Source organism: Parambassis ranga, chromosome 7, assembly GCF_900634625.1.
Source record: "Parambassis ranga chromosome 7, fParRan2.1, whole genome shotgun sequence".
Classification (NCBI taxonomy): Eukaryota; Metazoa; Chordata; class Actinopteri; family Ambassidae; genus Parambassis; species Parambassis ranga.
The window spans coordinates 5,772,298-5,789,749 of NC_041028.1; the positions used below are offsets into that span (position 1 = coordinate 5,772,298).

Below are 17,452 nucleotides of genomic sequence, written 5' to 3' on the forward strand. Positions count from 1 at the left end.
AGAGTCAGGTCTAATTATGATCTGTAATTAAAGATCGAGTATATTCCGAGTGTCAAATTTCAACTGAGCTAATTATCACATTGTTATCATCCTGTTACATGATGCACAGACTGGAGGAAATAACTATTTAATACACAGCATCACACTACAAATAAACACACCTACAAAAAGTACAGGTGAAGATGGCACATGTCGACAGGTGAGGCACATAATCAGGGCCTACACAGCAAAAATGGAGCTTATCTTGTTCTCTGGTGAGACAGCAACTATTAAAATTATTTAAAAATGATTTGACATAGTACGAGAGCATTAAGGAAACACTAACATTCCTGAATAGGAGGAGGAGAGCTGAGACATCAGCTCCCGCCTGTCCACAACTCAGTCCTGGCATCTCATTCAAGGAGGAGTCCCCCTCCATTCATACACAAACAACAATGGGTCATTATACTACTTCCCCAATTGGCCCTGTTGCAGTTTTTGTGAGTCTCACTAAAGATCCACCCACAGAGGTCCTAAGTATGAGCTTGGTGATGAGTCCAGGTGCCTCAATTTAATTTCTTGGACATAACATGACCTCCATGAATGAGAGAATCTACAAACATTACTCTGAAAACCCACCCAGAACTATCAGTTCTTTTCCACAGGACACTGATTGGTCTGTTCTACCTGAGATTCAGCCGCAATCTTTTTGCTGGAGACAGAAAATGAAAATCTGCATGAATCTCTCCCACTGCATCTCGCTCTTATTCACAAGCAGAGCTGATGCTGAATGGTGGGCGGAGCTTGTGTTGGCCTCTCTTCTTGCCCATTTTTCCTGAAAATGTGAAAATGATTTTTGTGTTTTGGTTTAGTGGGTATAAGATTTCTCAGTATAGAGGAATGTGTGTTAACATATATATTTTTTTGGATCCATGGGGACTTTGAGCTGCTTTAACACTGTCCAGAATTTATCATAAGTTTTGTGGGAGTAAAGTTCCTCTCAGTCCAGTGAGAACGACGTTTCAGTACTGTAATCCATCCATTCAGAGCATTCAGTCAGAGTCATTTCCAAGCTTACATGAAGCAAGTGCTCATTTACAGTCCAGATGGCAGGAGTTCAGGTAGTTACACTCTTACTTCAGAACATTCAATTTGAAATGAAATAATCACAGTCTCTGAGGTTATGTCAGTTTCTGTGTGGGCGGTGAAGAACACTGTGCTAAAGTTTCAAAGAGTTCACGCATGGATTATGGAATTGATCAACAGTTACAGTTTGGATCCAGTTGCTATGAGAAGGGTGACAACAACACCATGAGGGTCACCTTCACTGTGCGGAGAGGGATAGCTGTGGTTATGGAGCAGTGTTAGCATGATTAGCAGCCCGGACAATAATAGTGAGTGAGTGTGAGGTGTCAAGTTATAAAGGTGATCATGAGACATCAGCTTGAAATAAACTGCCCTCATGGCAGGCATACTTTTATAAGGATACACAGTCTGTTTGATGTCATGGCAACAATTATATATATATAATGTGTAGGAGCCAACAATGTATGAGGGATAATGATACCTTGATGTCTGCAGAGATGCTGATCTCTGGAGGTGTCAGGGTCATGGACGGGCACTGCGGGGGGCCTTCACCCATGCTGATCCAGGAGCGTGCCACCCGCCCCTGGGCACACTCCTTCTGGATGGTACATCTGCAGAGACAGAATAAAATACATAAATATCACCATCATCAGGTCTTATCCTGGAGGTTTCCTGGACTGAACAACCAGACATTAATGAGCGTTCACACATTCCCTTGTTAGCCTGCACAGAGCACCTGGTTTGTCCCATTTCAGATAGTCAGTTGTCGGTAATCAAGACTAACACACAGAGCTGGGAGGTGAAAGTTCTGTCCTTTGTGAGGAGAGCATGAACTTTTGTATTTTCATTTGATTCCTGGACTTGACGAGTTCTCACCGTTGGGTTTCATGGTCTGCTTCCCACAGATTTATGAGGTGCTCTGGTCTCCTAATGTCACATTCAGACCTCGGCTGTCAGTTTCCTGGGCTCAACACAAGAGACTACTTGACTCTGGGTCATACACATTGCTATGGTAACCCATCCCACAGGCACCAAGATCAGGAGCCAGTCACAGATAGCAGAATAATAAAACTACCAGACTGATTCTGCAACTGTGTGCCCATGAATGTGAGTTTGTTTGCTTATAAAGCGTACAGTGTGTGTGTATGTGTGTGTGTGTGTGTGGTAATTTGTGAGTATAATGAACGTCTGGGACAGAAGAATTGTAAGAGGGCATTCAACAAGCAAGGTGGCCTCACACTCTGACTCCTGCTTTACTAATGAACTGCACTGTTGGCTTCTTTTCATCTGTAGTGCAGACTGGAAGGACAAAGTGACCTCAGAGTACGGAGAAACCAAACAGGCCCCATTTAGCAACGTCCTCCTAACAGATAATGAGTTTGGCACATCCCACTTCCCCCCTCACACATTCACAGTTGTTTTAAAATAAAGTGTGTGTCTGTGTCCAATGAAAGTGAGTGTCCAGATTCCCTGCACCACTGGCACTCGGGGACTCAGAGAGGCCATAAGGTCGGCTGCTAAAAATAGAAAGGAGTGCCACAGTCATAAACTTTAAACACACTTTCAGCAAACTCAACCATCAAACCAACTAAATTGAATTTTAAGATGAACAGCCTGGCATGCTGGAAATGTAACACTGTAGTGGTTTGACTTTTAAACGTTGGTCAATGCTGAGTATTTGATTCAGATCCTGAATTGATCCTTGGGTTGATGCCTCCATTTGAGGCAGAGAAAAGAAGCCAGGTGCCAAAACACTGCCGTTTCTTGAGTGGCCATTTGAGTCTGGCTTTAAAAGCAAGCCAGTCTCTCATGGATCTCTGTGTAATTTTGCTCTATGGTTGGCTCACCACGCAGGGTTAGGTACCAAACTCAATATTTTGACTTGAACTGATGAATTCTTACACCACACACTTCAGATTTTTATTTGCTTAAAATGTTTAAAATCATTTTCATTCCACGTCACACTTCATTATGAGCTACCTTGTGTTAAAAAATATAATCTCTATAAAATACATTAGATTTGTGGATTTAAGGTGACAAAATGTTAAAAAGTTCAAGGGTATGAATACTTTTTTAGGGCACTGTAGCTACTAGAGATATATAGATGGGGAATTTGACCCCTTAAAAAGTCAAACTAAGTGTTTCCAATCCTCAATCCATCATTCAGAGGGCTGCACGTAATTCAGTCACTGCAACTGAGCAAAATGTAACAGAAGAAGCCTGAAACAGAAGAATACATTTAGATTGTGTTGTCTTAAATGTCAGCCGGAATAAAAACTGAAGCAGACATCGAGGACACTTTTTATCATCCATCAAGGAAACAATGCAGCCTGAAATAAATGCTAATAAACAGTGTGGGAGGTGAAGCCACTGTTTAGCAAATGCATCAAGTTACTCAGATCATGATGTGTTTTTCTTTCCTTTTCTCCTTTTGTTTAAGTGATTTGATCAGCAGTAGGAAGGAATGATTTCCTCAAAGAAGTAAACCTCTCACATCCACCACCTGACTGTAAAAGCTTTTTAAAGAGCTCCTTAAAATAAACAGAGTCAACATATGCAGCTAAAATATGACCTGAGAAAACTCATCACCTCTTAAGTGTCGGTATGTCAGATAAGGTGGGAAGCCAGCAGGAGAACATATGAGCGTCTGTAACTGCGCACACACACACACACACAAGTCACTGTGAGATAAGCACATGCAGATAAGCATGATAATTTGTGAACAGCTAAGACGGCATGTGATGCATAATTTGATTCAAATAAAGATTTTCAAAGCACTTTCTTGTTGCATGTGGCAGATTAAACCAGCCCCAGCATGAAAAGAGTGATCAGGGACGGAGCTTTATCTCTGGTGGCTCTGGTTTTCAAACAACAATGCAGCCTCCAATAAGCGAAACAGACGTGTCTACATGCACGACATGCCGGGAAACGTCATAACCCTGCATAAAATCAAACAAGCTCTCACAGTAACAGTGGCGGCTTCACAGATAGCCAGATAGTATAGTGGTCCTTTTTTTCCTCCTCCTTGCCCTGTCCTCAGTGTTTGGATCAGGCAGTGAGGTGATGGAGGAGACCATCCACCCCCACACATGTCAACCCCCTGATCCCCCCCACCCCCACCCCCGGGCTCTCAGGCCACAGCGCCAGCACAGCGGCCGGCATGACTGGCCAAACAGTGCATCAAACGCATACACACACTCATGACATCAGCTCCCTGGCCTCTGAGAGCCAGACAGAGATACACACACACACTCATGCTGATACTTACACACAGGCTTACACACTTTGACATTTCCTTGTCAAAAGAACCAGTGTGCACTCTCCCTCCCACCACCATCATCACAATCAACGCTCCTTTGTAGAGGGATAGAGAGGAGTACAAGGGCACTGGGGGAGGAGAAGAAGAGACAGAGAGGGAGGTTGAGAGAGGGATGGCTAAATTCTCAAAGCTACTGGAAAATACGCGGGCACGAAAAAAAAAAAAAGAAACTGAAGACTGAGAGAATCACATGGGTAAAAAAAATTCAGTGAAGCGAGAAAGAGACTGGGATAAAGAGACGACAGATAGATAAATAAGGAGAAGAGACAGGGAGATGACAGTGAGACACTCTGACCACATACACACAAACACACAGCACTCATCAGTTCCACTCTTCCAGCTCTGAATGGCCGCTGGCAATGCCAGAGTCTCCAGAGCTGCAGCACGGCTCATCACAAAATTCACTATCTCGTCTGATCTGCTTTAATCACCAAGCAACCAACCAACACACACACACACACACAAACAAACACAGCCCGACACCATGCATATTCTCCCTGAAAAGCACAGGGTCCAGATAGCTAGTCCTGACAGAGCCACATTAATCACAGTGTACTCTCGCTCGCTCACAGTTACACTTCAGCCAAGTCACTCCTCACTGGGCGCCCCCAGCTTGACACTCCCTCCGTGAACTATCCAAAAAAACCAGGGGACCGCTCCAAACAATGATGTTACCCTCGAGTCTGAGGCCTAATGAAAAGCAAATCAATGCTGCTCGATCCAACAACAGCTTTCCAACCCCAAAAACACACTCTGTTACTGCCAAGGCTCATTCAGGCGGACGACATTTTGAAATTGAGAACGAGGACGATGAAAACCAGCAAACAAGCCTCAGTGGGTTTATTGATTTAAAACATGAAATTATTTTATTGTGCCATCAATAGCATCTTGCTTCAAAGTGGGTATTAAGTCAATCACTTTTATGAACATCTGCAGCTGCACCCCTGCCGACAGTAGACATCCATGCTTTTTGTTTACACCAGGAAGCTTCTATGGCTGCAGAGAAGAGTCAGAGGAGGACAGTTTAAAAAAACAGACACTGTCTGTGTTTTTCTTACCTATTCTCCAGTGTACACCAACCACAGTGGGCGTCACCTGCTCCCAAACAGTCACCGCAGCTCTTCCACTGGTCACAATCTGCCACTTTCACTCTCAGCATCTGCACAGCACAAAAAACACAAACAAGGCTGTGACAAAAAGGAAAGCACAGCTTGTTTAGGATGCACACTGACTGTTAACAGAGAACTAATGAAGGGACAATTGACAGAAAATTACTCAACGACAGTTTGGATTTGATTTACTGCTTGTCTGTTTTGTATCACTGTAATCTGAGTGTCTGGGATTTAAATCCAACGGCCAGACAAAACTAATTAAATTTGCCTGTGAGGAAAAAAGAGGATTTACACTCTTTCCTAAAATAATACATTTACAATAAAAACATGAGTAACACTAACCTCAATAAAAATCAATCAAGGTTTATTATCCATAGTTTATACCATGAAGTTTGTTGATTAGCCTGCTTGTGGGTGGCCACAGGAGATGAAGTTGTTGTTGACAAGTTACGTTACACTCACATACAGTATCTGTTTACATGTACAGATGTAATGGTTTCATATGTCAGAATAAAGGAGAACAATATACATATTTTCATCTTGACTTTAAGCCAAGAGAAATGTGAGTACTACTCGACTCATTTTCCGCTTTAGCACTCTGTTGAGGATTTCATAGTTAAAATCCATCCTCTGTTTTAATATTAAGTTCATTAGGGGTAAAAAAAATATATATTAGATTTAATGACAACCTTATGACAGTCTCTTCTGTCATGAAGTTAAATTATTAGTGTAATAATAGGGAGAGTTCACCCTCCGGTGGCCTTCATTGTATCCATCTAGGTGCCTGTTTTGGAGATGGGTGGATTCACACTACATCCTGCATACAGTTAGTAGATGTAGTTATACTAGAACAAGGTTTGTGGATGTTATTCATGTCTGGAGAATTTTTCCACTATTTTTTGTGGGGGGAGTGGGGGGGGGGGGGTGTGCAGATATCAGCGACATCATTCAACAAACAGAAACCCAGCATGGAGTTAATTATCTTACATGATGAGAGGTCATGACATAAAGGAAGTTTCTGTCACTGGGGTCGAAGGTCATAATGTGGTGGACTGCTTCACTGGTCGGCAGCTTCAGTGTCCACTGACTGGCCAAGGTCATGTTCGGCAGGAGGGTGAGCTGTGGAAAAAAAAAAAAAACAGACACACGGGTTGGAGCAAAGTGCAACATGGTGCAATACTACAAAGAAAAGTCAACTCAGCAACTTTCTACTTTACTTTCTGTGTAGAGAAATGTCTCAAATAGTGAGAGAAAGTCAGAGAAAATACCCTCTCTATCTGTATACAGGGTGGGGATCACACCTGACCCCATGATAGATTTAGAGAGCGCCATGTTTTCCTGTTTGTGTAACATTGCATGTTTCAGCAGTTTTAAGGTTTTGGCAGCAAAGCAAGTCATTCTAACTGGAAATATGCAATATACTTCAGCAGCACAAGCAGGCGGCCTGCAGTTTGATGATATGCTGCTAACATATTTGCAATATGAGGTACCACACCTCCTGCGGCATAAAGGGGAGCAGCATTCTAGGCTTTTCAGACTTCCTTGTCATACCATGTGTAAGCAAAGCTGCTGACTGTTCAATCAGTGAAAAAGGGAACTGAAGCTCTTCCACTGGAGAACAAGGGGACTCTGGGAAAAAGTTGTACTTTATATGGCAACTACAAAAACACATATACTATTGTTAATGTTGTTCAAACTCTTCGAAATTGTGTAAATAATTGGTCATAGTAGTTAAACATGGGTGTGTGTAAGGGTATAGCAGCTTTGTGCAGCTGCCCCGCCCACCTCGGCTCCACTCACTCACTCACTCCACCTTCTCCTCCATTTGGATTAAAGTCAGGCCCTGCCGGCTGGACTGTTCCACTTATTAAAGCATCAAATCTGTTCTTGGCTGCTTTTACAGGTTTGTCTCTAATCTTTGAAGGCATCATAATTTACAGTCCTGTATGATAACTGCAGCTCTCAATATGACTTGTCCTTATGGTGTTCCATAGGAAGGGGGTCTTTGCCTCTGTGTGGGAGGGAAGATAAGGAGAAGGCTGTTGTTCTTTTGTATACAGTGTTGAATAAATGTCCAAACAATGGTTTAATTAATCTTTGACTTTACTCATCCACAATTAAAGGCCAACATGGCAATATCAGCAAGACAAGGGCATTCTTTTGTCGGAAACTTTACTTAACAAGAGAGCAACAACGGTTCATTTTTTATTCTATAATATTTTTGTGAACCTCCTCTGTACTTTGTCTGAGCAGTGTGCCTAATCTTGTTCCACTGAGCAGTGATTTATCTACACTGTGGCCTTCTCAGAGCTCAAGATAATAAAATGGGCGACATGTTCTCACGTACGCACAAACATACGCACACACAGAGCTGTGTAGAAACAACAAACTCTGCTGAGTGAGACTTCCTGTCACGCAGACAGTCAAAGCTCTCATTTCTGCGATTTGTCGGGTCGCCCCTTCAGCCGAGACATCCTGCCATCCAGAGGAACTGGCAAACTGGCCAGCATCTGGTAACAAGAGCGGGGCTGTGTCACTTCTCCATCCGCTGAGTATACACAAACATGGCTGTCACACACATACACACACACATCACCACCCACTGAGATATGCTGGTTAATGTTAAACCAGAGCAGACAGAAGCTTAGTAAAGCACTGGCTTAAACAGTGATGAAAGGCATTATCTCAGCCCCCAAAACATCACTGTCTTTTTACAAAACCCACCCACCCATTTACACACACACACACACATTAAGGCTCTTTTGCCTTAGTGATAGTGAGCAGCTGTGCCATGTCTTCACCCTGCACCCCAGCGACTACAAACACATACACAGAGTGACACAGCAAGGAGTGAATAAACAGCAGCCCACACACCTGGACAGGGAGCAGAAAGGAGCACAGAGGAGGTGCAGCAGTGAGGAGCCACCAGGTCAGGCAACAAAACACCTGCTGTACTGGCAGGTTGCTGTGACTCCATTCTCTGTCTATCTTCATGCAGATGAAAGACCCTTTTCAACAAGGAGTGCTCAGCTGCTGTGCAGTCATTCCCTCTGTGTGTGTGTGTGTGTGTGTGTGTGTGTGTATACCTGGGTGAGAGAATAAAGATGGATGTAGGAGGGGCAGGAGAACAAGAAAGAGATAAAGTGTGTTTGTTTGGAAAATGAATCAAAGGGGCTTTTATATTTGAGTGAAGGTGGAGAGGAGGGGACGACGGGGGGGACAGTGAGGCAACAAATTGAGGGAGTAAAATTGGACGAAAATGAATGAGATAAAGGTGGACACTCGGTGAGAGGCAGAAAATGGAAGTCAGCTGTAAGGGGAGGGGGAGACTTCATTAAAAAATGCATGTAATTACAAATTACTTCACTGAGGGCTCTCTCAAAGACAGTAAAAGAGGCCTAACTTAATCTCAACCACTGTTCCCCTGTGTTTAGTCTGAGCCAAACTCACAGTCAGAATCACATTACACACACTAACAGCACCATTAACCTCTGTAACAGCTCTATCCTCGGGGCACACACACTCTAAGCGACACTACCACACACACACACATGCGCAGACAAACAATGAGAGGTACATGGAGTTAAAAAGCACAGAGTAAGGTCACAGAAAGGCGGACACACACACATATGGCACATAATCACAGGGTATGCCGTGAGTAAACACGTAGAACTGCTCGTGCTGGCCTACCGACAAAGTCAAACACCTAAAAACACAGTCAAACCTGCAATCAGGCAAACAGACATACACAAACACGCACACCATCCCGACCAATGCGGCGCATCCGGTATATAAACTATCCAAAAACCAATTACTGCGTGCTCAGCTGGGGCTGAAGCAGTGGAAAACAAGGAGCCCTGTTCTCTGGGCCCTGCAGCAGAATGGTTTTAATGCTGTAAAAGGTACCAGGCTAATGCAGAACAATAGGGTCAGAAAGCATGTTGTTTCCACACACACACACACACACACACACAGAACTGTAGGGCAGCTTGAAGGCTGTTCTGCTGCTTAGCCAGCTCAGTCAGGGGTGACTAGGAATGTGCCTCAGACAGAATTACGGAATGCTCTTAATTGGACAGGGAAAAGGTTTTTACAAGCTGGACCCTCTGCAAATGTTTGTGGTCATATGTCGTCAGCCACTCCTGTTATTATCTGTCAGACAATAACCAGGTCTGAAGTACATTAAAGCACATGATTAGGACTACTTAGAGCCCAGAATGGGTCATAGGTGGATGTAGTGGGGGGGCTTGGTTGGATTGGTGACAACAGAAGATGAAAGCAGACATTCCTGCTTGTATTTCATCACACACCTAAGTTTGGTTTATTGAGAGACTCGGCAGCCACATCAGAGCCGTACTACGTAACTGCTGCTATTATAGTTTTTCCAGGCCTCGGGGATCCATCACATTAAAAGTATTAACTCCATTCAGCAGTGACCAACTCTGTTATGACCCGAGGTTGTGTTCGTTTGGAAAAGTCTCAATCAAAGCACTGCATTTGTGTGTGTGTGTGTGTGAAACCACGTGTTTGTGAAGCGTCTCACCTTACGAAGCCGGGCATTACTGGTTCCCAGAAAAACCACAGTGTGGTTGTGTACGTTGTCCACAGAGACAGAACTGAGGCCGGTGTATTCAAACAGGGGTAGGGCCCTCAGGGGCCTCCGTAGAGCCAGGGGGTGCTGCAGGTGGGCTGCACCGCAGTCCAGCTGCTCGGGCTGCAACTGGATCACACACAACATGAGAAAGAGAGATCAATTATTATGCATTATTATTATTATTATTATGTAGCATGCTATGTAGCATGCTACACTGATTAGAGGCACAAAAGGAGTACTGTGCGATGAAAGTGTCGGCAAAAAACAAGCACTGATAGTAGCTATCACACTGTGTGCTGCTCATTCTTCTAAATCACTTTTCAGACATCTCTGTGAATACTTGAAAAGGGCTTACAAGGGTCTTCAACACTCATAAGACGTTGCTTTTGTCAAATCCTCAGCGGGCAATGATAAAACATTAGTGCAGCGCTCGGATGAGCACCAGGATCTATTGGGAATTTTCTGAATATTTTAGAGCATGCAGAAGAAGAAAAAAAAAGAATTAAGCACAGTGGATATTTGTAGAGTCGTTTCCCACGGGCCCTTCTGCTCGAGGCCTCATCTCTCTTATCATAAATTGTGTCTGGCTCTCTGTCAGAGCTGGCCTTCAAACTGTCGACTACAAAAAGATCACATTTCAACGGCCAAAGCCACATCATGCAAAAAAAACTAAAGAAAGACTAACTTTAGGCTCCAAGTAGGTTAAGTTACGAACAAGTGGAAAAACACAGAGCTAAATAACTTTAAAGTGAGCCGTTGTCTGTCTCAGGAAAGGCCTGTGGGCCAATTCAGAGAGCATTCGGAAAACTGGTCAGAGCAGCAGAGGACCCCCGGGGGCCACAGCCGACAAGGCAGTGCCAGCGAAGAGGGCAACTTAGTTGTCGAGGGAGAGCCTCTTTTGACCTTAACCTTGTCAGTCAAAATCGGTGCCGTGAAAAGCCTGACTTATCACTGCATTCCTATAAATTAAATTCCCTTTTATAATCAGACTGCATTCACACAGAGGGGATGACATAGATGGAAAACATCGTGTGCGATGCTGCAGTTTCCTTAAGGGCAAATACTTAAGTTTGGTATTCCACTGAGAAGCATGCAGTCAAAAACACAAGATAATATCTGACCATGTGTTTACAACAAAGAGGCTATTTATCCACAAATATTGTGCTCGGTTTGTGGTTGTGTTATAGTGAGCTGTGCACACTCTATAAAAACATGCAAAACATAGTAAACTCCTGACCCTCCTCTTTTTGATAAGACAGGGAGTCACTGGTGTGAGAGGAGTCTCACCCTTCCCATAACCCTCAGCAGTGTGGCTCTGGAGGTTCATTCCAGCCATCATGACCACTCTACTCCTTACATGGGAGATCCTCACACACACACTCTGTCTCTTTCTCTCTCTCCAGCTCATAATCCTAAGGGCTAAAGAGGATAACTGCTCCTTAGCATAAATGGAGAGTGTCAGAGAGATACAGCAGACCAAGTCTTTAAGGTTCATAAATCAGACACAGTGTGAGTGAGGAGCTTCAGTCTGAATGTGCACAAAATGCTGCATTAATGAAAAACAAACCATAAGGTTAATACATATAAAATACATTACATATAATTATAAAATGATGAAGCACATAAGTCTTTTGGTGAGGTTAATTTTGTGGACTGAGGTTTTGCGTAAATAAAAAATAAGAAAAAAAGAATCAGCCTTACCACCAGGTTTCCCTTCTGAACGCAGGCTGCTCCGGAGCCCTGGATGACGCTGTCCAGCACCTGAACGTCCCTGCTGGGAGAGTTCTGGGAGCAGTTTCTTCGGCCTTGTCGAATCATCTCCTCGATGTCTCCAAACTTGAATGCGCACAGAGCGGACTTTCTGTCCGCCTTGGAGAACACTCCAAACAGGTAAGGCTCCGGGCTACTCCCTCCGTCATCATCCGTGTGGATCTCCGCTGGGTACGCGGACATCAGCCGGTTGTAAATGTTCCCGTTAAATCCACACTGCAGAGGCATCTGAATGTAGGATTCCGTGAGCTTTCTGCTCTCCGGTCCCGTGGGTTTTCGGGGGGTTTCGGTGTCAAGGCATATCCTGGAGAGGATGCTGTTGGGCTGGCTCTCCTTGTGGCCCATTTTTGCATCATTGTTGAAGGCAATATAGGAGTAAGTCTTCTGGATGAATGCGTGCACGAAGTTGAGTTTGTTTTTGGTTTTGGCCTCCTGTTTGATCTTGAATACATTATCCTCTGACGGGTTAATGTCATAGGTGAACAGTCTGGATAAGTCCTTTATGTTCAAGGAGCGGATGGCGATCTCCGGGGTGTTTTCAAAGCGCAGGTCTTCCTTGCTGTGGTTTCTGGGGAAGAATTGGCTCCCAGCCCCTGTATACGTCGCCCCAACGAGAAGCCGGGTGTTTCCCTCGTGGCTCTTGAAGATGAGCCCCACTGTGGATGCGTTCGGGTGATTGGCAGCGATGTTAAGCATGCTGGGGAAAACAGTCTTCTCGCCCTGAGGTGGGAACTCCACCGCTATCTCCGAAATATTCTCCATTTTCCTAAGCTCGCAGAAGCCTTGATACACCGATCCACACATCACTACGACCCCTTGCTCCCGGTCCAGCTTCAGCAACTTGTTGTAGTTGTCGGTGAGAAATTTGGGATGCTCGCACGGAGCCTGGGGCAGCTGTGGCGCATGGCACAACAGGTTGTCCTCCACCGGTCCGGTCCTCTTTTCCACCTCGACGTTCAAGGTCCTGTTAAGCTGGTAAACCGTATTAACAGTCGCCAGGTAGACCTTTCTGGACACCGGGTCCACCACAAAGTTATTGGTCTGATTTGGAGACGCGAACGCCTGTTGGATGAGCAGCGCGCTGGCACTCCGGTGCGCCTCCAAAGCCAGGACGCCGAGAAGCAGAACAGCTATCTCTATCGAAGGAGGCATTTTTCCTTCTGACCGGCTTCCGCGTGTTCTGTGCCGTGGGGTGCATTGAGCAAAGACAAAAATGTGTGTTTGTTCCTACTGCGACAATCCGAGAGGAAAGGCTGTTTCCTGCTCAACGCCTAAACCCAGAATGACGCGATAAGCGAGTCGTGCTTCCTCTTCAGGCTGCCTACTCTGTCCCTCACTGCCCACTGTGCTGCTCAGCAGCCTCTCTCCTGAGGCAAACTGAGCCACAATGCCAGGCTGAGGGTTTTATGATCTTTAAACAATAGCCATGTAAGGGAAAATAGTTTAAAGTAAATTTACTGTTGCGCAATTTCTGGAGATTGTCCTTAAACATGAGATTTGACAAGAGTAATCAAACTTGTTTGGAGTTATGTTTAAGTGATAGTTTATTTCATTTATACTTTTTTTTTTAAATAATTTATAAAGCTTCAATAAATTAGCCTACAGATGTCAATAAAACTGCGCACTGGGATCAGGGGCGTCAGCTCATTAAGCCTGAAGAATGGCACTGCCTCTCTGTAATGACACGTCCCATCAAAGCGCTCTATCAGACCTCTCTGCTGTGATTGATCATTGTTTACTTATCATTTTTTTCCACCAAACCATATGAAGTTGTTGGATCTATCCACTGTTCCTTTTAACGTGACCCACTTGACGAGCTACCTTCCCTGCGTGGTTCCGCTCATCTTGGGAGGTTAATGGCGGGTCACCGTCCCACCTCCTGTGCGCCCAAATCCCTCGGCTCTTAGATTAGTTCTGCAGATCCGGAGGGTTCCATTTTTTTTGGGCACATACGGTACGGTAAGCACCGTGAAAGTGCTACCAGATGGACACATCAGCACACCTTTCCGGTTTTTGACATTCACATCTATCCAACGCAGCTTTCTTGCACGTTTTATCTCATAAATATTCATGCTCAACACATGCGCCTCCACTCAAAAATGCACGAATTTGGTCTCTGGATGGAGTGTGCATATGCTTGCATCTCTGAATAGAAATGAATGATTCCTAGTAGGGAGAACGACAACTAATGTGTCAGACACTGCATAAATCAGCTTGCAGGCGAGCCCGAGAAGTGTTATCTCTGAATACATGCAATAATTAAAGTTGATGCTAAATCGTGTGTAATCGCTTGTGCCTATTTACTGTGGACTCCTCTGGGGGACAAACTCACTCTCCTCGCGCGACTCCTCACCCACTCACCCCCCTCGCCCCTTCCCCGAGTCGCCACCACCACTAGCAGCTTTCAGTAGGGTAGATAAGTGCGCCCCGTGTTTACCTTGGCGCACAGCCATGCGCATCGAATCTGGCAGTGTAGAAAAGGAGGAAAGCTCTCTGATAAAGTGCTACAATAATGACCACCCCCCCCCCCCCAACTGTACAGTGACTGTCACAGCACCATGCGCGTGCATGCAAGCGCGAACCTGACGGATGCAGAGGCACGCAGGAGGTCCAATGGGGCTCATGCGAGTTTGTGGGTCAGAGCTGTCAGCATCACATGTCACCAGTGAGGCGTGACTGCTGCGGTTTGGTGCCTCTCAATCAAACACGACATTCATCGGAATTAAGCTGTGTGAGAATGCAGCAGAATGAAGTGAGGTTATCATGATCTCTCCTGTGTTTGTAATGAAAATATTATCCCTGCTGCACCACTCTAACTTTTGGAACTAAGGGGCCTTCCACCCAACCTGTTTCCTTACTGATAACACACTTCCTTGTGTTTGGACCCCTTCCTCCTTCAAAGAAGACCATTCATATAAACCGAGCACAGCTTTAAGGCAAAGACATTAAGGGAGGTGAAAGATCGCCATCTAGTGGTTACAGAAAGAACCTGCAACCACAAATGCTTGCACAGACAATAAAAGGTCACTTTTAACAAAGCATGTGGTGTACAAAATTAGTCAGGAATGCACTTTATTTATTCCACACTTAGAAAAGGACATCAGAAGGCACTGAAGTGGTTTAGCACACAGCCCTACATCATAGGTGTTTACAGCAAGGACAAGCCAAGGTCAAAGGTCAGTTCAATCTCAACCTGTCTGCCTGTACCTGTGACGGCAGAAACAGGAATATAGGTGTCAAATCTGCCATTTCATATACATGTTCGACTTCATGTTTAGTCATAATTTTGCAGGTAACTAACTAAAGTCCTTTGTGTGGGTTTTTATCTTCAGACAAGTGTGACAGTGATCCTGACCTGGCAATGTGCACTCTTCTTATCCCACTGAGGCAACCGTCTAAAGAGTGACAGCCTTTGAAGTCTCAATCAGAGGTTACTTTAGCCTTAGCCTGACCTATATGCTATCTGGCAAGTGTGCTAAAGTGCAGCTGTACAGTTCAAATGATCACGCTATCTGTTAGGAAATCAGCTTCTCAGCGTGAAATGCAAGAGAGGACTCTTTAATGTGCTAGGTCATCTTGTCATGTCCTTGACTGAATGAAGGAGAGAGAATAGAAGTAAAAATGAATACAATGCCAAGGGACTGTACTCAGTGATGCAAGGTGCAGAAAAAAACAGAGCTGAGGATCTCCCAAACACACATATCCTCCTCATCCTGGCAAGACATTCACAACAAAAGAAGCTCGACGTGCTGAGCAACCTCCTTTTTCTGTCCTCTAAGCTTGTTCCTTTGGGTGCTCAGGCTTCCCTGGGTTAACTTAGGTTTGGCACTGGGTGATTCCACCTTAAGAATGCATGGTTATAGCCACAAAGATAATACGCAGGGAGAATGTGTTAGCAGTATATCACATACGGGCAGTGTGCATTTGACTGGCATGGCAGTGGAGACAACTTGCACTGTAGATATGAAAGCAGCAGCATTCCCGATCCAACCGAGATAGAGCTGGATGAGCACCAGTGGTCTCTCTTTCCTAACCTGATCACATTATATATGGCGGCGAGGGGGAGACAATTATCCTGGCAAATTGCTTTTACTTGGACAACGGCCCTTTGTCATTGCTTTTAAAAGCAAAACTGGTTCTTATGTAATTGTCTTAATGACAGCATTGTATACATGCTGCGAATATGGCAGATGCTTGACAAGAGCCAGATGTTTACAGTGTGCGTGTGTGTGTTTATGTACTGTTTCCATGGTTAGCAGCCCATCATAGCTTTGTGTCACAATCTCATCTGTTTTCTTGCTTGATTTAAACAAAAAAAAATGAAATCATTAGAAACATGTGATCTATTAGAAATGTGAGGAAGCACAAAGTCTCCAGTCTTCATGACAGTCATGAGTCATGGTCAGTCCTTCATCACAGCAAAAAACGGAGCAACTCCCAGGAGAGGTTTTCAGTTCAAATCTACCAATCACAGCTAGTTAAGAGTTCTTCCTAAAGGCAATCAACCACATTCTCACAATTGCATGTCTCTACAATTAGACTGGGCCTTTGAGGCAGTATCTCCCCAGCCCAGTTTCCTGACTAAGCTCCCCATCATGTAGAGTGAGAGGGAGTGTAATGCTACATGGTACTGAATAATAAAATAACATCGAAAATAAAAATAATATTATTAGAAATAACATTAAAATTGATTAAACTCTAAAAGATATAAACAGTACAATGCTGCATTTTGTAAGAGTTCGTTTAAAAAAAAAATGTAAACAGTCCTGTCCTTCCTAAACGTTCCCAACTTTGCTCTGTATCGTCCTCTTCGTCTGGATTCCAGCCGGTGTCTGAATGTGCTCAGCTGAACTTTCAGTGCACAGCCACACAGCCATCCTAACGGCAACCACAAGCTTTAAACCTCCTGCAGGCCCGCAGCTGACATTACTTTGCCCAAAGCAACACGTGGTAGCTTCAGTCTGGTCACCCAGGGGGCTGCAAAGCGCGGTGAGTATATCCCGAGAGAGCATCCCAGTTTCTCCACAAAAAGGCTAGCAAGAGAATGAGTAGGAGGGTGGAGAGGGACCGTGAGCGAGTCTTCATCAGTGGGACCACACAGTTGGCCACAGTTGAAACAAACACCAGAAGGACGGCCATAAGGGCCAGCAGCACATTGATAAGTTTTCCCAGGAGGGTCCGGGCCGTGGCATTTTCCAGCCCCTCCAGCTGGACAACCTGCTGCTGCTGCTGCTGGAGCTCCATCTTAGAGATCCTGGTCTGACATGCCTCCAACGCTTCCTGTAGAAAACGCAGAAAAAGTCAAGAAATTGAAGCTGGGATAATGTATTAGACTTTAAAGCAGCTGCTAAGTCAGTATTTATAGACCTCCAGCACCCTCTGCTGTCAGCAAATAGAAATGCAGTTCTGGGCAATGAGCTGTAAATGTGGGTAACAATACGAAGCACTCGCTGCAGAAAGCAGTACTGTGAGACATTCACAAGAAAAGGCTCATGTTTTGATCAAACAGAAGAGCCGATAGACAGACCGGATCCTTTCTGTTTACAGTCAACATGCAAAATCAGATAATTCCTTTTGCAGCAGGGAGGGTGC

The 17,452-nt window shown here is 44.6% G+C and overlaps 2 protein-coding genes across 10 annotated transcripts in view; both read right to left on the minus strand.

Moving 5' to 3' along the window:
* The window catches only part of plxnd1 (plexin D1), a 59,601-nt gene extending 46,380 nt beyond the window's left edge, over positions 1 to 13,221 (minus strand). The window contains exons 1-5 of the mRNA XM_028409873.1: positions 11,792 to 13,221; positions 10,040 to 10,216; positions 6,484 to 6,615; positions 5,443 to 5,543; positions 1,547 to 1,676 (exon numbers count right to left, since the gene is read on the minus strand). Of these exons, the coding sequence (XP_028265674.1) occupies positions 1,547 to 1,676; positions 5,443 to 5,543; positions 6,484 to 6,615; positions 10,040 to 10,216; positions 11,792 to 13,012 (1,761 nt within the window). The 5' untranslated portion in view covers positions 13,013 to 13,221. The remainder of the gene's footprint in view (positions 1 to 1,546; positions 1,677 to 5,442; positions 5,544 to 6,483; positions 6,616 to 10,039; positions 10,217 to 11,791) is intronic.
* A 1,680-nt stretch (positions 13,222 to 14,901) lies between these two features.
* The window catches only part of tmcc1a (transmembrane and coiled-coil domain family 1a), a 34,379-nt gene continuing 31,828 nt past the window's right edge, over positions 14,902 to 17,452 (minus strand). For all 9 annotated transcript variants that reach the window (XM_028409106.1, XM_028409101.1, XM_028409100.1 and 6 more), the window contains one exon: positions 14,902 to 17,140. In XM_028409106.1, the coding sequence (XP_028264907.1) occupies positions 16,826 to 17,140 (315 nt within the window). In that variant the 3' untranslated portion in view covers positions 14,902 to 16,825. The remainder of the gene's footprint in view (positions 17,141 to 17,452) is intronic.